Source organism: Enhydra lutris, unplaced genomic scaffold, assembly GCF_002288905.1.
Source record: "Enhydra lutris kenyoni isolate GAN:26980312 unplaced genomic scaffold, ASM228890v2 scaffoldscaffold2, whole genome shotgun sequence".
Lineage (NCBI taxonomy): Eukaryota > Metazoa > Chordata > Mammalia > Carnivora > Mustelidae > Enhydra > Enhydra lutris.
Window position 1 is genome coordinate 36140201 of NW_019154086.1, and position 24473 is coordinate 36164673.

The window sequence follows — 24473 nt, forward strand, 5'->3', positions numbered from 1 at the left end:
TCTTCTAACCAGATTGCTATCCCTATATAGGAAGTCTGGAGTCCACTCCCTAAAATGCCTTTCCCTATTTCTCCACAACCGCCTTCTCATCATGCAAGGCTCAGGACAAACGCCAACCTTTCATAGGCATAATGTCATATTCTTCTTCCCCACTCGAGTCACTTTTTCCTTCCTGTGTTCCTTACCATGTTTTGTTTTCTTCATAGCACGTGTAGTTATTTGAGAAGAATTGATCTCCATTGCCTTCTACTCATCATTTATACTTTTGCAGTCAATTATAAATACAATGAGAGTGGGGATTTTGTCTATTCTGTCCCTTCTATGCCCCCAACTATTCCAGTGGTGCCTGATACACAGTAAGTGCTCAATTTTTGTCTGCTTAAAGCATAAAAGATGATTTCTTTGCTTGACAAAATTGGATACTTAGCCCAATACTGGGCCAGATGACTCTAGCTATTATATTTAACAATCCTGTGACAATTTCAATTCCCCTCTAACCAGTATTTCTTCAGAATATTTAAATCTTGCTCTATTCATAACAAGATAGTTTTAAATAAAAGCCAACGAATGGGCTGGAAAATACAAAATCGTATTTGCTAGGACTCTACTTTTAGACCCAATTAATCAAAAGAGAATTTCCCCATCCCTTTCCCAGGCCTGGAATGGCCCCTCCATCCAACCCATCCATTACTCAAGCTAGAGATTTGGAAATTACATGAGGTCTACACTGTTCCTTCTTCCTCATCCCCTCCACATTCAATGAATCCTATTGATCATGCTTCCTAAATCTATTCCTGGTCATTCATAATGGTACCCACTCAAGTTCTGATCTCATGTCTCATTTAGCATGCACTCAATATACTTTGTTGAATTTGGGATATGCCCTATTTAAAAAAAAATTAAAACAAAAACATGTTTAATTGAAATATAGTTGACATTTATTAGTCTCAAGTGTACACATAATTTTTCTTTAAAATATAGTTTAATTTCCTCATCTTTTGCAATATTTTTCAAAGAAGAATCGTGCTGAAAATCAGGAAAATTATAGATGCCACTGGTAAAAATGTACAGACCTTAAGCAAATAGATGTCAAGTATTGTTATTAATTTTTAAGAAAATACATTGTATTTCCTCAAAAGGTCAAAGAGATCCCTGAGATACATTAATGTTCAGAGAATGTGATAGATTTTTCTAAACGACATCAAATACAATTGTCAACAAAACTAAACTTTAATGTAAGCTCTTTGTATTTGCTGTAGATTTGGAAACTATAAAGTTTTTAAAATTTCATATTACAATTTGTACTATTGAGTGGTAATGTAGTATTTTAGGAATTGTTTAAGAAAAAAAGTTGAAAGCAAAAATTACTTGGGGGTACTTCTCAAAACAAAGGCAGACTGTATTTCAAGTAATATTGGAAGACATAGTTGTAATAATATGAAGCTAAATGCATTGTGGAAAATTCACATTGCTCAAGTGGTATAATTGGCTATTTCATAGAACTATTACTTGTATATAATTATGATCAACTCCAGTTTTCCCCCCGAATACTAGTTTTCATCAAAGAAATCAATTTTGAATGTCTTGATATTTGTAGTATTAAATATTATTATTTTATTTACTTGCTCTGCTGGTAGATTGAAAGGAATTATTTTTGTCTTGTTTTATTTTTATTTTATTTATTTGAGAGCGAGAGCATGAGCAGGGAGTAGGGTAGAGGGAGAGGAAGAAGCAGATTTCCTGCTGAACAGGGAGCCTAACATGGGGCTACATTCTAGGACCCTGAGATCATGACCTGAATGGAAGGCAGATACTTAACCAACTGAGCCACCCAGGTGACCCTGTTTGGAGGTTTTTGATGTGAAGTAAACATATAGAAAACAATAGACTAGTTGAAACAATTTATAAATTTATATGCAAGTGAACTGAAAAACCCAGTATTGTTATTTCAATTATTTTTGTTGTTTTTGTTGTTGTTGTTGAAATGTACAGGGAAGGTAGACTTCTTTAATTGCTAAACACCTAATGAAGTTATAATTTTCTTATGAAAAAAACTCAATACAAGAACACAAAAAGATTATTACTTTTGGCAGTTGATGTTATTTTTTTGGATTTTAAAATTGTGGTACGGTTTGTTTTACTTTTTGATTAAAGTATGGACCTACAATACTATATTAGTGTCAGGTGTACAACATTATTATTGAACATTTATATACATTATGAAATGATCATCAGGATAAGTCTAGTTACCATCTGTCACCATACATAGTTATTAGAATATTATTGACTATATTTCCTATGCTGTACTTAACATTTCCATGACTTATTTTCTAAGTGACAGTTTTACTTTTAATCCTCTTCACCTATTTCACCTGTCTCCTACCATCTGCAACCACCAGTTTGTCCTCTGGATTTGTGAATCTGTTTTTGTTTCATTTGTTATTTATTGTTTTTTAGACATCACATTTATGTGAAATCATATGATATTTGTTTTTCTTTGTCTCAGCAGTTGATTTTAAAACTGAATTGATGTGAAAAGAAACACTAGAATCTACAAGTTAAGATTTGTTGTGCCATATAATGGAATTTGACAAGGCTGAAAAGATTTCAAGTCCTAATGAGCACTGTATGAATGCTAACAGGAATACCATGGGGAATGAATGCGCTTGCCAGAATTGGATTTGGAAGCAGCAGGAGTAATACATCCTGGCAACCAGGGTCTGCTTGTTCTTTCAGAGTTGAGACTTGAACAACAACAATATAAACAAGAGACACATACTCAACGACCTCACACTTCAGAATCACTGCATTTTGCTACTCGATCTTTCAGAGCACCTGGTTCTCTTGATTTGTTCCTGAGAACACAATATTCCCTCACATTTCCTTCTTGACCCTCTGCTCTCTGGCTTCCTTCCCCTCCCCTCTAATCATCTCCTTACTGCTAAGTCTAGCCCTCTTGCCTCCCTCCATGCTCATTCTTTTTCCTCATTTGCCTCTGCTGATCACTACTTCCTTCTGGGTTTCTTAGACATCATATATTCTCCTTTCCTCTTTGCTTCCCTGGTTGTCTGTCTTGGCCGCCTCGGCTGAGTCCTTTAAGTTGGGCTCCAAGTCTCTTAAGTTCCAGCCCCACCCTCTGCAGCTGATTCTGTTGAGATCCTCAGATAGCCTCTGTCCAGCTTCTTCCCCAGATCCCCAGCCTGCCCTCCAGCATTCTCCATTCACTGAGCACTTACTAAGCGCCAGGCAGTTGTACAGAGATTTCACACAAATGACTTCGCTTATCCCTCACAGTAACACAAGGAGATTGGTATTACCAACCTTATTTTTTGGAAAAAATTTGAGAGAAATGAGGCTCAGAAACATTAAGTATCTTGCCCAATTTCTCATGTCTATCTTAATGATGTCTATGCTAGAATTTGAATCCAACTGAGTCTCACCCTGAAACACTACAGAGTATTGGTGCCCAATTTGTTAAGCATTCATATCACAGCCCTGGCCTTCTGCAGTGAATTGCCTCATCTTCACCTCATTCGTAAGATGAACCTACATCTTATGTGGCCCATCTGGTGGCTGGATCCTCAGCCTGACCAGGGGAGATTAGGGAAAGTTGGGAAAGAGAAAGGTAAGCAAAGTCTAGTCTTTTTTCAGACTGCTAGGAGTTTGATGAGCAGAGTCCTGTCTTAGAATGACATTCCTGAGTATTTATCTTTTGCTACAGCTTCCAACTTAAACCAGAAATAAATGACAGTACCAACTCTAATTTCTCAATTGTATTCATTCTTTCTTTAAATAGAACTTTATCGACTAATATGCATACAACAAAATGAACTTTTTTAAAAAAAGATTTTATTTTTTTGGAGAGAGAGCATGAGCGGGGCTGTGGTAAGAGGCAGATGGAGAGAGAGAGGCAGACGTCAGAGAGCCCAGTGTGGGTCTTGATCCCAGGACCCTGGGATTAGACTTGAGCTGAAGGCAGACACTCAACTGAGCCACCCAGGTACCCCCAAAATGTACTTTTTAAAATAAATTTTATTTATTTATTTAGAGTGCAAACGCATGAGCATGGGGGGAGGGGCAGAGGGGTTGGGAAAAAGACAAGCAGACTCATCACAGAGCCCCGCACAGGGTCTTGATCTCACAACTGTGAGATTATGATCTGGATCTAAATGAAGAGTCAGCCACTTAACCCACTAAGCCACCCAGGTTCCCCTGAAAATGTAAAGTGAATTCCTTTTTAGGTGTATGGTTTGATGAGTACTGACAAAAGTGGATACCTGCAACACATACTGCAAATCCTGACATTGAACACATCCCCCTAAGAATCCCCTTCTACAACTTTGCAGTCATTTCCTCATCTATACACAGTTCTGGCCCTGGGCAATTACCAATCTGTTCTTTGTTACTTTAAGTTAGTTATGCCTGTTCCAGAATTTCATACACATAATCTTGAATGTACTCTTACGTCAGGCTTCTTTTTCCCGGTGTAGTGTTTTTGAAATTTATCCACGTAGGATGTACTAGTAGATTGTTCTTTTTTGATGCTAAATAGCATTCCAGTATAAGGATCTATCACAATTTGTTTTGTCATTCATCTGTTGATGGATATTTAAGTTGTTTCTGGGTATGCCTCGTCTCATTGTCTTTTTAAATTTAACGTTTTTATTTTGAGATACAGATTCACATGCAATTGTTGAGAAATAACATGAAGAGATCCCATGTACATTTTACCCAGTTTCTCCTAATGGTAAATTGTGAAAAACTATAGTAGGGTTTCCCAACCAGGATACTGGCATTAACATAGTTGAGATGCATAATATTATTCACCACCACAAAATCTATCATGTTACCATTGTATAGTTCACATCTATGTCCCACTTTTCCTACTTCTTCCTTAATCCTTGGCAACCACTGATCTATTCTCTATTTCTTAAGAATTATACAAATGGACTAGTGCAGCATGTATCCTTTTGAGATTTATTTTATACTTAGCCTAAGTCTCTGGAAGTTCATCTAGGTTATTGTTCCTTTTTATTGCTGTGTAGTATTACATGAAATAGTGGTACCACAGTTTGTTTAACCAATTACTCATTGAAAAATATGATTTTCAATATTCCAATCAACTCATTAAAAAAATATGGGTTTTAAGATTGATGAAATCCAATTTATCCATTTTTCCTTTATGGATCTTCATTCATGGTGTCATCTAGAGCACCTTTCCTAATCCTAGATCTTGAAGGTTTTCATTTGTGACTTTTCTAATGTTTCACAGTTGCATGTTTTATGTTTAAACTTATGCTCTATTTTGAGCTAACTTTTCTCTAAGTTACGAGGTTTGGGGCAATTTCTTTCTTTTCTTTATTTCTTGGCCATGAATGTCCAATTGCTTTAGCACTATTTGTTGGAAATGCTCTTTCCTCCATTTAGTTGTTTTTGTACCTTTGTCTAAAATTAGTTGGTCACTTTTCTATGGCTCTATTTCAGAATTCTCTTATAAGTTCCATTAATCTGTATGTTTATCCCTCTTCCAACAGCACCCAGTCTTGATTACTATAGCTATATAAGTCTTGAAATTGCATAGTATTGATTCCTTCTACTTTATTCTTCTTTCTTATAGTTGCCATAGTTATTCTACCTTTGTCTTTTAAAATACATTTTAGAACAATCGTGTCCATACCTATAAAAATTCTTGCTGGAATTTTGATAGAAATAGTATTAAACCTGTATATCAGTTTGGGAAATATTAACATCTTTACTCTATTGGGACTTTTAATCCATTAACTAACTAACTTTGTTTCTTTCTTTCAAGATTTTATTTATTTATTTGAGGGAGAGAGAGAGAGAGCTCACAAGTAAGCAGAGAGTTAGGCAGAGATAGAGGGGGAAGCAGGCTCCCTGCCAAGCAGAGAGCCCTATGTGGGGCTCGATCCCAGGACCCTGAGATCATGACCTGAGCTGAAGGCAGAGGCGTAACCTTAACATTGAGGCACCCAGGTGCCCCTTTTTCATTTATTTAGCTCTTTGATTTCTTTCATCAACATTGTGTAGTTTTAAGTATAAAAGCCCTATAAATGTTTTTGATAGATTTTACTTCATTTAATATTTTTGGGCAATTGTAAATGGTATTGCACTTTAATTTTAGCATCCACTTGTTCATTGTTAGTATATAGAAATACAACTGATACTTGTATCAGTGTTTATCTCCCATTATGTGACCTTGCTGAACTCACTTAATAGTTCCAGAACTTTTATTTTGGAGATTCCTTGGGCTTTTCTATGTGGGCAGTCATGACATGTATGAATAGGGAGACAGTTTTATTACTTCCTTTCCAAACTGAACTTCTAGCGCTATGTTCAATATGACTGCTAAGAGCTGAAATCTTTGCCTTGTTCTCACTCTTGGGGAAAAAGCATTCAGTCTTTCACCACTAAGTATAATGTTAGCTGCAGTTTTTGTCTTTTGTTTTTTTAGTAGATGCTCTTTATCAAGTTGGATAAATCCCCCTCTGTTCTATTTCTCTGAGAATTTCTATCAGGAATACATGTTGTATTTTGTGACATGCTTTTTCTTCACCAATGATGTGATCATGTGATTTTTCTTCAATCTTATATAATAATCCTTATTTAATATTTTTAAATATTAAATCTGACTTGCATCTCAGGTCACACTTAGTCATGATAGTTCTATTATATTTTTGTACTTCTTTTTTATTCTTGTATTCTATTTGCTGGTATTTTGTTAAGGATTTTTGTGACCATATTCATCAAGGATATTGGTCTATAGTTTATTTTTGTACTCTAATTTTAGTATCATGGTAACACTCATTTCATATAATAAACTGGTAAGTATTTTCTCTTCTGATTTCTGGGAGAAACAGTGTAGAATTTGTATGAATTTTTTAAAGAAATATTTAGTTGAATTTTCTAGTGAAACCTAGTAGGCCTAGAGATCTCTTTTTTGGGAGTTTTTAAGTTACAAATTCACTTTCATTGTTACAGGGCTATTTAAAAAATTAAATAAATTTTGTGTGGGGTACATTGTGATAAATTTGTATTTTTATAGGAAGTTTATCAAAGATGTCAAATTGTGTATCAAGTTTGTGGTATTCCCTTTTTTTTAATGTCTGTATCATCTTTAGTTATATCTCATTTCATTCATCATATTGATAATTGGTATCTTTTGGATCAGTTTTGCTAGAGATTTGTCACTCATATTGATCTTTTCAAATACCTATCTCTTATTTCATTGATTTTGTGTTTTACATCTCTTTAATTTCTGTTCTTTATTTCCTTCCTTCTGATTGATTTGGGTTTTATTTTCTTTTTGGCTCTTCTTCTAGTTGCCTGAGATGGGAACTCAGAATTTTATTCTTTTCCATTTTCTAATTAAGAATTTAATGTTATAAATTCCCCTCTCAGCACTGCTTTCACACTGAGTTAGCCTTGTTCCCCATCTTGGGGGAGAAAACATTCAGTCTTTTAGCATTAAGTATAATGTTAGATGTAATTTTTTAATAGATGCTTTTTAGTTGTGTTCCACAAATTTTAAAGCTGTATTTTTATTCAGCTAAATCTATTTCTTTTTAATTTCCCTTGAGATTTTTTCTCTGATAGGTTACTAGTGTTGATTTAAAACTGTGTCATTCATTTCCAAGTGCTTAGGGATTTTCCTATTTTCCTTTTGCTAATTGGGATTTCTAGTTTGACTCCACTGAGGTCAGAGAACACATTCTACACAATATCAATTTAAATTTTTTGAGGTTTATTGTATGACCCAGGATGTGTACACTTGAAAAAAGTATGTGGTTTGCTATTATTCTGCTATTATTGGTTTTATGAATGTCAGCTGGTGCCTGTTGGTCATGTTGTTGAGCTCTATGTCCTTGGTGATATTCCATCTAGTAGTTTAATTAATTGTTGGAAGAAGGATGTTGAAGTCTCCAATTATATTTTTGGATTTATCTCTTTTCAGTTCTATCAATTTTTGCTTCACATATTTTTCAGTGTTGATTTTGGTGCATACCTTGGTGGATTTACCCTTTTATCATTGTACAACATTCCTTGCTATCAATTTTCTTTGCTCTTTCTTCTATTATTAATATGGTTATTACTGTGTTTATTTAACTAGTGTTTATATGTCTTCATTCTTTTATTTACAATTTGCCCATATTGTTATATTTGAAGTGGGTTTCTTATAGACAGAATAAAGTTAGGTTTTTTTTTTAATCTTTTAAAATTTTTTTTTTGTTTTTTAATTTTTTAGTTCTATCAATCTGTGTTTTGCTTAGTGTATTTAGACACATTTATATTTAATGTAATTATTGATATTTTAGGATTTAATTCTATCATTCCTTTTTCTTTTTTTTCTGTGAGTTAATTGAATATTCTTTAGAATTTGTTTCATCTACTATTTTTTTTTAGTACATTACTTTGTATACCTACTTTTAGTTGTAGCTGTAGCTATTACCCGATATGAACATAACTTTCCCCAATTACTGCTGTCATCATTTTGTCGGTTTGAGTGTAGGAACCTTACCTCCCTTTATGTCTCATTACCTTCTCCCATTTAAAACGTAATCATCTTAAATATCTGTATACATTTGGAACCAAATCAAACAGTATTATAATATTTGTTTCAAGCTCCAAATTTAATTTAGAAAACTCAAAAGAAAAATTTAGTTTTCATCCATACTGTTGTGTCCTTACTACTTTTTTAATGTTTTGAGATTTTCCTTTTATATTTTTCTGAAGGCATAAAACCCTGAATAGAAATAGCTTTGTAGTGTAACTAAAGAAATGGTCTGGGGGAGCTCAAGAGGATGCTGCATGCCTGATCCAGATCCCAAAAGTAAGATGCTGTTATCCCAAGAAGGGCATGGTTCCTGCTCACCAAACCAGAAGTGAAGGGCTCTTGTGAATGGCAGTGTACATAAACACAGGCCACCTTAGGAGTTGTTAGTGTTCAGAGATGGCAATGTAGACCAGATGCCCTCCTTTCAAAAACTCAACTCCTTTAGAGATGCAAGTTCCAAGTTCAAGGAAAAAGGCAGGAGAACTGAAAAACATGAAATTAAATTTATGCCAGATTAGCAGAAGGGAGACTCAAATAATTAAGTGAATACTTCTTGCATAGGGGTCTTCAAGTTTTATGCACTATTTTCATGTTTTGTACTCCCCTGCTTTCCTTTCCAATCCTCCATTTCCATCAGAATTCATGATGTTTTTCCTGATTCTCCAGGTAGAACCTCAGTCATCATTGACTTTTCCTTTTCTCTTCTCTATCGTACTCACACACCACATCTGGTTATTTTTTCCGGCAAATAATTTCTTTATGTTACTGTCACCACCACTGCCACCACCACCAACTTTTGTGCAAGTTTAAGTACCTTTCATATTCATGTTTTTGGAGGCAAAGGATAGAATAAGGGAAATATTTTTTCCATGATTAGGCACTAACTTTAACCAATCATCCATTACTCTGTGCCTGTGCATATAATTGAATACTATCCCTGGTTCAGAATATACTATATATTCCTAAATCAATCCTACCCCAGCTTCCACCCATACCCTGGCCATACCCATCTGAGGACAAAAGAAAGCAATAACTGTGAGAGAGGATACCACCTCAGCAATCCGCACTGTAGTCTGTCCTAGGCCATTACCTATTGCTGCATAACAAACTACCCCAGCACACATAAATAACCACGATTTTATTTTCTTCACACAAATGTCAACAAAGATGCTTATCTTTATGTCTGAGCTGAGAAGACTCAAGCAGCTGGGCGTGACCAGAACGACTGGGTATTAGGATCAAAGTCTTCTCCATGTACTTGTGTGGTATGTGGGCAGGTAGGATTTGAATGGACTGAGGCTCTTTGGCGTGCGTGTGTGTGCTCTCTCCACCACTTCCCACTTTCCCTCTCTCCCTCCCACTCTCCCACCACTTGCCATTCTTATTTTCAGGACCTTATTTACTTGAGAGAGAGAGAGAGCGCCAGCGAGAGAGAGCAAGCATGAGAAGGGGGAGGGTCAGAGGGAGAAGCAGACTCCCTGCTGAGAAGGGAGCCCGATGCAGGGCTCGATCCGGAGATGCCAGAATCATGACCTGAGCCGAAGGCAGCCGCTTAACCAACTGAGCCACCCAGGCGCCCCGGTATTTAGCTTCTTAATAATAACCTTGAGCTCCAAGAGAGAATGTTCCAAACAAGATGGAAACTATGTAGCTTTTATGACTTAGCCTTAGAAGTCATAGTGTACAACTTCTGCCTTATTCCGTTGGTCAAAACAATCACAAACTGGCTCAGATCAAGGAGAAGTGTAGATCCTAGTGCTTAGAGAAAATGGCAATGGATTTGCAGCCATCTTTTAAAACACTGCACAAGCTCTCAAGTACTGTTTAAAGCTAATCTATTTCCTTTTTCCCAATTCTGTCAATCTGAACAATCTGTCTGGGATGTGGAAAAACATATTGCCAAAGTTCCTAATGAAATATTAGTTATTTCCACTCTGGCATCTTTCTATAACTTGCCTCCTTTATTCTCACGATCTAGTGTGACCTCCTTGGTACAAGTTTGTCACAAAGCTATTCTCCATTTCATTCCCCTCTCCTCCCACTTTCACCATATATTGACCATACATCTCCCCCCTTTTTTTGCTGTGTGTTCTGGAGACATAATTCCTTCCAAAGGACGCTTCTGCACACATAATCGTCTTTTACCAAAAGCTGCTAACAACTAAATATTCCCCTCATTCTTTTCCCTACAGAGGCCACTTATTTATTACTACCCATACCAGAGAAGGGATAGGTATCCTCCTAGCTTCCCACTGCTTTTGACATTATCCTTCCACTACTTTGTCAACTCTTTTTGAGAGTAATAATAACTAGGTCTGGCTAGTTGCTTTCTCTTTGCTGTCATCCACCAATCTTCATATTTGTCCTATAATCTTCCTATCAGTGACCCATCTAATGCCCTAGCCTGACAGTTAAGGCTTTCTTCCACTACCATGGCATTTACTAACATTCAACTTCAAAACTTACAGCCACTCCTTCCCTAGATCTGCCCACCCCTTCCCCTTTGTCCTTTTGAGGTCATCCATCTAGTCTAATTTCCCAATGGACCTTGATTCCTTTGGAATTATCATGCAGTCTCTTTATACCTTTTTCTGTCTCTAATTTGTCTTCTCAAACTACTAACTTATTTTCCTCAATTTCTTCACCAAAACACTTGAGTAATCAGTAATTACTATTTTTATGAATTATAAGTTCTCTCAAATACCAGTCATTTCTAATCTCTAAATGTAACAGACCCTTGATGGTTGTTTCTGTAACAAGTGACACAGACTTACCTCTTCACTGAAACTCTCTTCTGAGATGGATTTCTTCAGGAGGCTGTCCTGGATCTTCTAGGACTCCAACCCTTCCTGTTCAGTATTCTCTGCCTATCCCAGTGTTGGTATTGCCTATGGTTTACCCTTCCCCTAGCTATCACTGGAAATGGACAATTACCAAAATTCTCTTGCTACAATTTTGTCCTGTACTCTGGAATGGCATTTGTAATGACATACTCTACCCTTCCAGCTGGGTAACTTCTGAGTATCTCCAACTTAGCAAGCTCTGCAGTCTTAAATACCACCACCACCACAGGGAGACATTACTAAAACACATTTTGCAAGAAAAGGAGTAATAACAATGGTGAGTGATTTTAAAAGAAAATAAAATGTGAAATTTTCAGTCTATGGCTAAGGTATCTCAAGGAGGCAGAATTTTTCCACATACAGGATGGATGCTGATCATTACACCCAGTATCTTCAGGGAAAAGCAATTCTTTCAGCTCCTCTGTCTTACTGGAAATGCCGTTAAAGAATATTACCTCTCTTTGTTCTTATTCTAAGCTCTGTGGGCAACTTTCTGATTCATAATTAGATTGGAGAAAATGGCAGATGTCTGTTATTGTGACTGGGATACAGCCTTTGTATATTCATAAACTGGCATCTAGTTGGTAAATGAATCTCCTATCACAGTTTGCTTGGTGTGAGTCAGTGTCCCAGAGTTGGTGAACTCTAGGTGAACTGTTGAGATCAAGTTTCTGTATCTGCAAAACCAAAGACCAGACTTTGGACTGTGGCAACTGAAAATAGATTGTGAACCTGAGAGGTGAGCCCCAGCTAAGGAGGTCAGCAGACTCTTCTTGTTGATATATTTTTAGCTGCACACATTTTGATTTATATCTCTTTGTCCCACACAGTGCAAAGCATCCAAAAGTTCAATACTTGCTTATTATCTGACCTCAGCTATTCAATGGAGTGTCCAAAAGAAAATACCAGATGCACTCAATTCCAAAACAAGAATTTCTAGGGCGTGCCTGGGTGCCTCCGTGGGTTAAGCCTCTGCCTTCGGCTCAGGTCATGATCTCAGGGTCCTGGGATCAAGCCCCGCATCAGGCTCTCTGCTCAGCAGGAAGCCTGCTTCCCACCCCCCTGCCCCCCTCCACCCCTGCTCACCTCTCTGCCTACTTGTGATCTCTCGGTCTCTATCAAAATAAATAAATAAAATCTTAAAAAAAAAAAAAGAATTTCTAGGAGATCCACAAAGTCTTCATGGCATGAAAGAAGACAAAAGAAATAATAGAAACAATAGCAACAAAACAGCACATGGAGTGGCAAAGTCCTTAGCAGGTTCAAAAAGCCTGCCATTTATTCAGTATGTATTTTCTATTTCCTTTAATTATCCCAACGTCTCTGAGCTGCAGTTATGCTCTATTTGTAGTTGAGGAGCACACAGCCGAGAGATGCAAATAACTGCCCAGGGTACACAACAGTAAGTGGTAGAATCCGGCTCAAACCTAAGGCATTTTGACTACAAAACGGATGCTCTTAAACATAGTGGACATTTGCTGTTTTGCTATTAACTATTTGCAGTAGCAGAAATATTATGCAGAGCTAAGCTTCAGAATTTACATAAACCTAAGTTTCAATGATAGTCTTTATAGTCAGTTATAGTCTCTATAACTGCAAACAGCTATCCCTAGATGTACGCTAAATATCGTTTCTTCGGGAATTCCAAATGTAATCTAAAGAAACATTAAAAAAAAAAAGATGCATAGAACGAAATTAAAAATGAGTACCTCTTTATTTAAAAGTCATTTTGAGAAACATCTCTCATCCCTTAGTCCTGTAACCCTGCACCACCTTGTACTGAGTAGTGTAGTTTCTTTTTGGGTGGGTCCTCAGGGAAATCAAATGATTTCAAAGAAATCAAATGTACTTCGTCCTGGGTCCCAGTCAACATGTAAGTGTTGTGTTATGTGCACAGGTATAAGCATGAGCGTGTGTGTGTGTGTGTGTGTGTGTGTGTGTGTGTGTGTATTTCTGAAATGAAAATCACAAAGCCTTTAAATTAAGGAGTTTGATCTATTTTGTTTTGTGCTTATCACGACCCACTAAGGGGTCAAGATCTACAGTTTGAAGAGTCCTGCCATGTGGAAGGAATGTTTTAGTAGGAATGAGAACCTGAGTTCTTTGCTAGCTCCATTTTTGAATGGAGAACTTTGCTCTCACCAGCAAACCGAGGTGATAGGATTAAATTGAATCATTCAATGGCCTTTGTTTCCATCTATCATCAAGGATTTCTTACCCTGATGCTGGTTATTTTTCTTATCAGGTAATCAGGAAAAGCAGTGCATTTCTCCCCCCTGTGAGAGAACTGACTGCCCCCACATGCCTCCTATCACACTACCTTCTTATCTGAGTCTATTTTTAAGGGGCTGCAGTACTGTCAGCTGCTCAGCCCAGGGGCCTGACTCCATCCACAGATCGGTCCCAGCAACAATGCTGGTTGGACATGTCCATCCCCAGGGTCCACCCCAAAGCAGTATAACCTTACAGCGTTAAAGCAAATAAGCACAGTATTAACATGGATTTCTAGTGACATCTGTTGTGTCTTTAAGGTGCCATCCCGTCAGACTTCCAAACCATAACAGATCTACTTTGAATTCAGGGCAAGCTTTTTACATGTGCAATGGAAACTCTCACAAAATTCTAAACATTCTGAATAGAGTATAAACTTTTCAGTTCATTAAAATAAGAGAATTTAAAAGCAGTATATTTACTTGCAGAGAGAAAGTTCTCTAACTCTAATCCCAAAGTGATTTTGAAAATGCAAACATTCTCCAAGCTTTATGGTAAATTCTTGAATCAGAAAAATGACTATCTCTATTATTTCTGCGTATGCACTAAATATACACACATACACACACACACACAAAACTCAACCATGCTGATAATTAGGGGCATTCTTATGAAGGAAGTTTGGTTAGTACAGCTAATTAAGGAGTTAAAACTGAGTGACATGCATCATAAGGGCTGCACGTGATTTACACTTTTCTGCCCACAGGATTTTATGACAGGGCACCTGTCTCAGCTGACAACCAGAAAACCCAACACAGCACCATCATAAACCTACCTTTTCCAATGAGGGAAAAAGGTAATGCTCTAAGTATGCTTCCATTCCATTAAATACTTTTTAACCACACGGGACCAGCTATTTACTTTTTAATAAACTTGAAAGAAGCGGGCAATGTAGGCTAATGGATAAACAGAAACCACAAAGGATTATTATTAATATGATTAATCCCATGGATAAAAATTAGAGGAGAAAAGATTACAGCTAACATTTAAACACTAGTATAAAATATATAACAATTCTGTATTTTCCCCTGAAATAATGATAATCTTATAAATTATTTTGCACCAGAATTAGCACTTCCCTTTCTATAGTCTAGGCCACGCCATAAGAAATAAATACCATGCCAGCCAGAATAGGTGTCAAAACTTGCCAAAACTGATGAGTATTAACATTATAATAACACAGAAGCCATCAGATCACATTTCATAGTTTTATTGAGACGTTTTCAGTTTTAATGGTCTATTGTAGGTACAATTCTGATGATCATATCAAAGCTCCATTATAAATAGCAGATAGTAAGTTGGCTGCATGCCTTAGACACACACACAAGCACACGATATTGTACACTCCCCTGCATGCAAACTTAAAGGAATATACATTCCTTTTATTAAAAACACAATTACGTACAATAAGTCTGGAATTTGTTAAGCTACCATTGATTTAGATAAACCTGAGAAGGCTCAAAATGTCAAGTAACACTGTTTCCATACTCCCCGTTCAATGAAACTGTTAATCACAAAGAAATCTAGTTAAACTATATTAAAATCACAGATAATATAAAAATAAACATTTCTGCAAGAACACTAAACATATTAGAATTCAAAGTCACAAATTTTGATATGTAACATTCCCCTTCATATTAATTTGTAATGATGTGTATGATACAATGTACAACATAATAAAAATTGTAACAGAGTTCAGCAGCCAAATCATTTACAGTTATCACTATAAAACTTGAAATTAAAGTTATCAACTGAACAACAAAAACATTAAAATAGCAGTGTTGAACTTGCTCGTAGCATGTTACTTAGAAACTCCATCTCAACTCAAGTTTATACTTTCACCTTAAGAAGAAACAAAACAAAAATGTAAGCAGAACTGAGGACAGTAAGGGATCACACCAGCTGCCTCTTTCTCTCTCTCTCTCTCTGCATAGTTTTTCCTCAAGTTCTAATCTATCTATAATGCCCATTCTTCCAGACTTCTAAAATGTAAGAAATCTACTTTGAATTTAGGACAACTTTCGCACTAGAATTGGAAGCTTCAACCATATGTGGAGGCACAATCCTAAAGTTCTTGAAAAGACAATATAAACTTTTCTATGTCATATAAAATACAGACAATACAGACCCAGTCTGGCAAAGATATTTTGTATTTACTAATGAGCGCCTACCACAGTATGACACCACAGTGTGTCTGTACAGAGAACTCGAAGTAAAAAGGTAAACATGCGAAAGCACTTCTAGAGAAAATTAGCCACTTGTATCACAAAACATTCATATTTTAGATAAAAAAAATCAACAAACATTTCAAGATACTGGTATTTGAAAAGCATACTATACAATAACTCATTTTATCTATGCATCACATTCCATAAAATACACTAGTGTGACATTATATATACATTGTAATAAATATAATTTACATCAGCATGTTTGATCTTTCAAGAAAGCTTTTTAATTTGTACAACTGAAGAATTGTGAGTTTCATCAATAAATACTATTATGTTAATTGTAAATTGACCAACTAAGTTAAAGCTTCAAGATATCCCTAACTACTTACATATCTTTATTTTCCCTAGTCCAATTCCAGCTGCTATAAACACAGACGTCTCTTGTATCCAAAAGAAGTTTACTGTACTGTCTGAGGAGACGGAGAAGACTTATAGGGCAGAGGTCCACATCATAATTGGTGAACTTTGTGAGAATTTCTAGCCAAGGACTGGAATGGAAGAGTCCTGGAAAGGTACAGTAGCAGATTTCATGTACCTCTGGCTGGCTGTGTTTTTAATGTTCTACAACATCCCCTGAGGTCCCAACAGATGGAGTTCATCTAACTTTTTAATCCATGGAGAGTGGCATTGAAAGGGTCAAGAGTTCCACAGTTGGTCAAGTGGCAAGGTCATGTTTTTAACACTGAATCCTACTCTCTGCTGTATCTCTTCTTGTGTTTGTATTTTTATCATTTCCGTGCAAATGGACAGTGATGCTTAGCGAGTCTAAGACACCAAGTGGTGAGCCAAAAATACCTTGAACTTGGCATGAAAATAGTTTTGTAGTGTGATATTTAGTTAACTGATAAGTTCTATAATTTTAGCAGTTCTTTCAACAAAATGCCAACAGATTTCTGCCTTTACTATTAAAATACCTACTTACATCGTCACATGTCATCAGATTTCCAGCCAATAGATCACTGCTTCATCCTGACTCTCTGTATGTTTTTATCATTATCACAGACTCTTCCTGGAGACCTCTTTGTGCCTAGAAGGGGTTGGGCAAGATCATTCTTGTTACTATTTGGCATGTATTCACATGTTGTCATTGTCCACTATATCACGAATGAAGAAGAAACACTGGAAAAAAAAAAAAAAACCATGCCAAGAAGTAAAAGGGCATTTCTTGGCACTGTCCACCTCACTGGATCCTCAGCCCCAAAGAAAGTCCTCTGGGAGCTGAAACACAATGTATGTAACATGTATTATAAACCAGGCTGGCATCCTGAGACCTAAAAGGAAGAAAGTGAATGGTGAGGAAATATAGAAATATATACCATTAGCTTATGAGTTCAAGGGTGGTACAGGCTTTGAATTTCCATTTTGGTGAATGTACTGATCTTAATCTTGTGTCACTGAGGATGATGTTTGACAGGGATCAATTAGTAATGATGTATTTCATACTTTTTCTTTTAGGATTCCACACAATGAATGCTACAGAGGACCTTAACCAAGTGAGAACCTTAACTAATCTCTTTCCTCAAAATGAGGTGGTGTAGGTAAGACCTCTAACTGGTTTCTTTTTTATTTGGGTCCTACAATTCTGCGCATTAATCCAAACATATAAAAAAATCACTTTTTAGTAAAGCTTAACACTGCTTCTCATCATTGATCTTAGTGGCCAAAGACTGCTAAGAAGAAACTGAAGGTCTCACAAATCCACAGGCCACCCAGGTACCACAGGAACTGATCAAGTCCTGATGGTCCTGTCTCTGTATCCTACAGGGTCTTGCCTTAAGACAGACTCCAAACTACTTTACTTACAAAGTGCTTTCCAACAAGTTAGTCTACCAACAGTTGCAAACTCTAATTCTGGCTTTTTTTGAGGCTAGTTTTGCCAGAAATTCCTTTGATATTGGATATATTAAGAGTTAAAATTGTGTTGCCTCACCTTATTCTACATTCTATAGATTTTGATTCTACATTCTATAGATTTTGACCATTTCAATGGCTAGAAATGCAAATATTTAATATTATCAATTGAAATTCAGTCTTCATTGAAAACTCTTATTAGAATTACTGAAATATTTTGTGGAATTTTTATTACTGCCTGGAAGAGGGGGGAAAAAAAAGAACTGGCCAGTAGTCTTCTCTTAAACTGTTAGCAATCGGATTTGTAATCTCCACAACTTTTCAGTGCTGTGGTACCTTATGTACTGCATAAACTTAATTCTCTTATTTCCCTTTCCCATATATTTGCAGTTTTCCTTTAAATTTAAGGATATAAGATCCATTATAGGATTATAGCTTTTCATTCTAGCAACACAACCTGTACAGTCTGCTGCCTTTTTTTTAATAGTGCATTTAATGTTTTCCAACATTTTGAAGAGGCAAAAGAGAGCCTTTCACCATTTTAAAGTCCTTATTCTAAAATTGTTTTCTCTAAACACACACACACACACACACACACACACACACACACACACACACACATCCACACAAGCCCCCGTCTTTTCCCCACTCTTAGTTGCCTCATACATTTGGGAAAATATGCTTGTAGCCTATGCATTGTGAAGGACTGTCAACCATTCTCCCTCTGATAATATCATCCTCTTGGCCAACAGTCTTCAACCCTGGTGTGTAATAGAGCTGCATTTTTACATTGTTATTACAGCTATCAGTGAGCATTCATTTTGCAACACAAACTCCTAAGGCAGTGTGCAACAGCCGCAGTGCAAGGAAATGTTCTTTATCACAGGAAGTCTAAGAGTTCACAGTGTTTACAAGGAAAGTACATGAACTGTGATTGTTCCAAATGCAATATTCCTGTAAGATAATATATGCAGACTTCCACCACCCAACATCTAGCACCTATCAGAAGTTTTCTAGAAGTAGCTGGGAAATAAGCACTTTCTAGGTTTTTACACTGACTTAACTTTTCTATTCAATTCTGCGAAGAAGCTCAGCTGGCTACCACCTATGTTTCTAGGACCAAAAGCGACGCCCAGCTGAGATCTCTTCATCCGAAATTAAATGAATCAAGTTTAGTAATTTTGCTAAACTTTGAGAATGTGGATTCTGTTCCTACCATGGATCACTGAAAGCTCAAAGTTTCAAGTGCCAGTTCTCTTGGAGAAATTATTAATATCAAAATAGCTGTAGTACTCAAGTGCCCTTTACACAGAAAAGCTTGTGAATTTTCAAGGCAGATGAGAAAGTAAATGTTTAACTAGGATGGTTTAATTTTATTTTACCTACTTCTAGTTAGAAATGGTAGCATTGAAAGTGAACCCAAACAAGCCAACTGGAGGGGGTGGGTGTTTTCACTTTTTTTTTTTTTTTTTAACTCACTTGGACTTAGTTTTCTCTAAGCTTACTAGAAACTTAAGGGGGGGAAAAAACACTTGATTCTATTAAGCATCCTACCATGTTACAAAAGTGGGTGTTCGGTGATTCTTGCCTCTTCATAAGCTTGTATCTCCATTCTGCTTGAACTCCGACAAAATATTGAGGGTCATGTCTTCGCTCTTGGATTGCAAATTTGCCTCACTTCTTCTGGAAGCTTTCCTGGTGGCTCTGGAGAGTCTCCTCCTGAACGTATCTCCTGCCAAGAAATAGAGAATGGGGTCCACACAACTGTTGAGACTTGCTAGACCTCTTGTCACCTGATAAGTGGCATAAACCTGGTCATTGAATGCACACATTTCTGGGGTCTGAAAATCCAGCCGGGCCCTCAAATTCATCGTTTTCATTACATGGAAAGGGATGTAAGAGACAGCAAAGACAGTCAGTACGATAATCACCAGGTAAATGGATTTCCTCCTCAGAGGCGAGTTGTCCAGGTCGTTGTAGATCAAAGCCCTCACAATTAATCCATAACAGCCCAGAATCAGTACCAAGGGGACACAGAACATGGCCACAGTGGTGCACATGCTGTAGATGAAATAACTTCGCAGGTACTCGTCGGAGGTGGTGTCGTAGCAGGTGATGGTTTTGTTTTTCCGGACCTGGGTGCCTGAGTAGAAGAGGATGGGGGAGATTCCCACCACCACGATGAGCCACACCAGCACGCTGATGTAGACCGCATTCTTCTTCTTGAGCCTGCCCAGAGACTTGAGCGGGTACACCACACCGCTGTAGCGGTGCGCGCTGATGCAGGTTAGGAACAAGATGCTGCCGTAGAGGTTCACATGGAAGATAAACCTCTGCAGCTTGCACATGGCATCCCCAAAGATCCAGTCCGTCTTATTGAAGTAGTAGAAGATGAGCGCGGGCAGAGTCAGCACGTACAAAAAGTCAGCCAGGGCCAAGTTGAACATGTACACGGAGATGCCGCTCCACGGCTTCATGTGGAAGACAAACATCCAGATCGCCACGCTGTTGCCCAGGAAGCCAATAATGAACACCAAGATGTAGACAGCCGGCAGGTAGTAGAACTGGAAGCCCGTCTTGGTCAGGGAGCACGCGAACGAGGCTGCTGCAACAGCCGCGGTGGAGGCTGCGGTGCCGTTCCCCCAGGGCAAACCCTGGCCGGCCGGGAAGGTAGCGTCCGTCCCATTGGGGACAGCCGGCCACAGCACCTCGGTCATTCTCTCCTTTCCTGACTTACGCCGCGGCTCCTAGGGGCAAGTAGCAGCGAGAGGGCAGCGGCGGCGGCGAGGGACGCACCGAGCATTGGAAAACCGAGGGAGCAGAAGGGAGCGGGCGCCGGGGATCCCCACGGGAGGGGGCACACACAGGCAAACCTACACCGGCTCCGGCCCCGCATTCGCCGCGGGCCATGAAATCCACCCGCAGCCGCGACCAAGCCGGGCTGGCAACTGAGCCAGCAACTTCCCCGTCCGTCTGGTCAGTGCGGAGGTTACACAACCCGGCGCACAGGGCACTGCTGACAACTTTCAGACTGCGCTTTCCGGAGGGTTCACTGGTCCTCACAGGAGAGCGGAGACGGCGCTCGGGGGTTCAGCGAGGAGGTCGAGCCAAACTCAGTACTGCGTTCCGGCGAGGGGAAGGCGCTCCCCAGCTTCTTTCCCCCAAGATCAACTTCGTTTGCGTATCTTCTTTTTCCCTACCTTGCAAGCAAGCTGCTCCTTTCAGGGGGCCCGCGCTCTTTCCTCCTCGGTCCCTGCTCTGGCTCAGCCTCTGGGGGCCATCAGAGCGCGCGTCACCGGCAGACCCGCGCGCCTCTGGATCGCCGGGTGTTCACCCTCAGTGCAGCTCAGGGCCCCTCCTCAAGGCCCTGCTCGGGCGAGTGCTGGGGGCAGGCGGCTCCCCGCGAGGATGGGCGGAGTTTGGGCTCCCGGGAGGCTAGGGGCGTGCCTCGGCGAAGCCAGCCCCGCTGCCCGCCAGAGCTTTTCAGAGCGTCCTCCTGGAGCCAGAGCAGTCTTCCCTGGAGGTCTTCACGGTGACTGAGAGCGCTCAGCCTCTGCCCCTCCGCTGCTCCCAGAGGCGCCGAGGGTGAGGGGGCGCTTGGTCCGCGGGGCTGCTGGGGAGCGATTGGCCCGTGAGCGCCCCTTCGCTCTTCCGCCAGCTATCCGGCAAGGCGAAGTTGCTGACACACAGGAAACCCTGCTGACTGCTCACAGCCTTTGACTACAAACTCTAGAGCCCACGGGTCCAAAACAGAAGTCTCTAGGGCCCTTAAGAACTATGCCAGGTGTCTGCAGGTTCCAAGCAGCCAGCAGTCCCCAGCTGGGAACGCCCTGCTGTTGCAGTGCTCCTAGCTTCGCAGAGACCAGATTCCAAGCACTTGCTGGAACCTGCTACTTCAAGGGAACAAGAGCGTTCGAAGGAGGGAGGTTTGGGAGGGGAGAGTGTCTTTCTGCCCTTCTAGTCTGCTTTTTACTTTTTATTTCCATATTTTTTCTTAACCAAATTATAGTCAACTGAGGCTATTGGTAACTTATTCTCTAAACGGGTATTGTAAGCATGCTAGTATTTCACGTTGCTTAAGATCTACCGCCTCTGAGCAACATAACGTCCCCATATCTGGCTGCCCAATACATTTCGAGATCAGAGGCTGCACTATATGGTTTTAGAAATAAGTATTAAGTACAGCTTTACAGAGATCGATGTAAAGGCCAATTACAACTCCAAAATGAGTAAGGTATGATTTGGGGGTTTTATTACCAATCCTGTTTCTTTAGGTTAAAGTGATTCATCACAGTTAGCTCTATTAAGTACCTTAGCATTGTAGGTTGGGACTTCCTTAACATCACCCTTATTGAAAAACTCATTTTCATGGCTTGAATATATCAAAATTTTAAGCAGAGCACTTCAAAACTATATTTCATTGGGAAAAAAATGAATTATTAACTTTTCAGGTACATGTTTAAATGGACTCACAGTAGTGGAATCTAGCACTGCTTGACAGTTTATTAATTAACAACATATTTTATGTGAAATGTTTAAGGCTTTTCTCTTAGAGGAAAAAAAAATCTAAAAAGTAAAGATCTGTAACATATGTATCGTAAAGATTTCTTTCTGGTCCTAGATGTTACATGATAATGTTCTCTTAAAAAGTATCCAAAGGAAAACCACTGGCTCCTGGCTTTGCTACCACAAGGAAAATTCTCCAGAAGACTCAGAGGGTTCTTTAGAGAAAACTATACAGGAAGGACCCTACTCAAATACATTACATCATGAGCACACTGGTATTTTGAGTTGTGGTCATTTGCACAGCATGAAAATAAATGATAAAACTAGAGTAAATAACTTAAAAGGGCATGAATGTTGTTTTGAAAACAGTCTTAATTTTTTTTTTAAAAGATTTTGTTTATTTACCTGACAGAGAGAGATCACAAGCAGGCAGAGAGGCAGGCAGAGAGAGAGAGAGGAGGAAGCAGGCTCCCCACTGAGCAGAGAGCCCAATGCAGGGCTTGATCCCAGTACCCTGGGATCATGACCTAAGCCGAAGGCAGAGGCTTTAACCCACTGAGCCACCCAGGTGCCCCGAAAACAGTCTTAATTGAAAAGAATGTTTCCTAATCTATAAAATGAGGGAGGTAATTTTATTATCTTTTGTTTTTTTTAACCTCAGTCTCCAAAGTATAGGATTCTATAATTCTGAGGCTTAGCATGACACCTTTTCATCTGATTTGATTAGGATAGTACTAACTGGGATGATATTCTACTAAGAGAGGAGCAAAGGAAAGCTCTAAGAATTTCATCTGTACTCAATAGGTCCTAAGGCAGTCCTTTGAATTTTTCATTTGTAACACAAGCGGTATGTAACCTCACTTAAAGTATGTTCCAAATGTGTTAACTTAATGTGTTTTAAAAGGTAGTTAGTCCAAATACCATTAAGTACTTTCAGAAAACTGGACCCTTGACTAAGAATTTGGAGGAGAGAGGTCCTAAGTGAACTACGTTACATAAATATTGTAAATACTGCTTTTACATTCAGCATAACGAACTACACATTTACAATATGTTTAATATGTTTTTTTTTTTAAAAAGAGATCTTATTTATTTATTTGACAGAGATCACAAGTAGGCAGAGAGAAGAAGGGAAGCAGGTTCCCTGCTGAGCTGGGAGCCCAATGCAGGGCTTGATCCCAGGACCCTGAGATCATGACCTGAGCTGAAGGCAGAGGCTTCAACCCACTGAGTCACCCAGGCACCCCTGTTTAAGTTATGTTTTAAATCAAAACTTGTGTCTTGTAGGAATAATTTATATGTATTCAAATTATTGTTTGTTGACTTTCTATTTGTAATGCACTGAACTAGGTTTAATGAAGGAAAAAACAAAATACTGTCTGAAATCCAAAAACATGTTCATATTTGTTTCTTTAGTACCAATTATAAATACCTTAAAGGTATAAAAAGAATATGCAGAATATACTCCATAGCTTTAAGTGATTTGCCTCAAAATTGCGTATAAATTTGCTTTGTATTTGATTAATGTAAATGTCTGACTTCAAGGGATTTATAATTTAGTTGGAAATGCAAAGAAAGTACAATAACATAATAATAAGGATTTCTTATATATAGTCAGCACTATGTACACATAACAAGAATTATTTTGAATTTTAATCCTTAAAAATTTTTCTCTAACTGATAATTGTATCCCTGTTTTTAAGTGGTGAAACAAAGGCAGGGAGGTTAAGTAACTCATCCACTGTCACACAGTAGAAACTGAAGTTTAAAGTTCAGACATCTTTCCCCACAGCCCCATATATTTTACCACTATTCTGTGATTAAATACACACAAATACAGTACAGTGATAGGAAAATTAACTCTTAGTGGCCATTGCAGATCGAACATAGGGTGAGTCCCAGAAGCCTTCTACTAAGAGAAAATTTGGAGCCAGATCTTGAAGGTACTAATAATAGAGTATTTCAGAAGCTTCCCAAGTATGCTAACTTCTCTACTTAGGATTTTAAAAAATAGCCAACAATATATAGATGATCTGAGGACAGACATTCATGGAGAAGTCAGATCTGTTGGGCCTTAGACTCAAATAAAAAGGCTGTGCTTCCTGTGTTTACAAAGGTTCTCATAGCCATTGTTAGGAATCTCTTCTCTTTCTTAAAGTCACAGAAAACTACCAATCTTAGAGGATGGAAATACCATCG

The 24473-nt window shown here is 38.5% G+C and overlaps 1 protein-coding gene across 1 annotated transcript; it reads right to left on the bottom strand.

Annotated features, from left to right (window-relative positions):
* Positions 1 to 16916: 16916 nt before the first annotated feature.
* LOC111150185 (purinergic receptor P2Y1) lies at positions 16917 to 20506 on the bottom strand. Its single transcript, XM_022507589.1, has 2 exons — positions 19323 to 20506; positions 16917 to 16944 (listed from the first exon to the last, which is right to left on the bottom strand). The coding sequence occupies exon 1, from the start codon at positions 20483 to 20485 to the stop codon at positions 19361 to 19363; it is 1125 nt and encodes a 374-aa protein (XP_022363297.1). The 5' UTR covers positions 20486 to 20506; the 3' UTR covers positions 16917 to 16944; positions 19323 to 19360.
* Positions 20507 to 24473: the final 3967 nt, after the last annotated feature.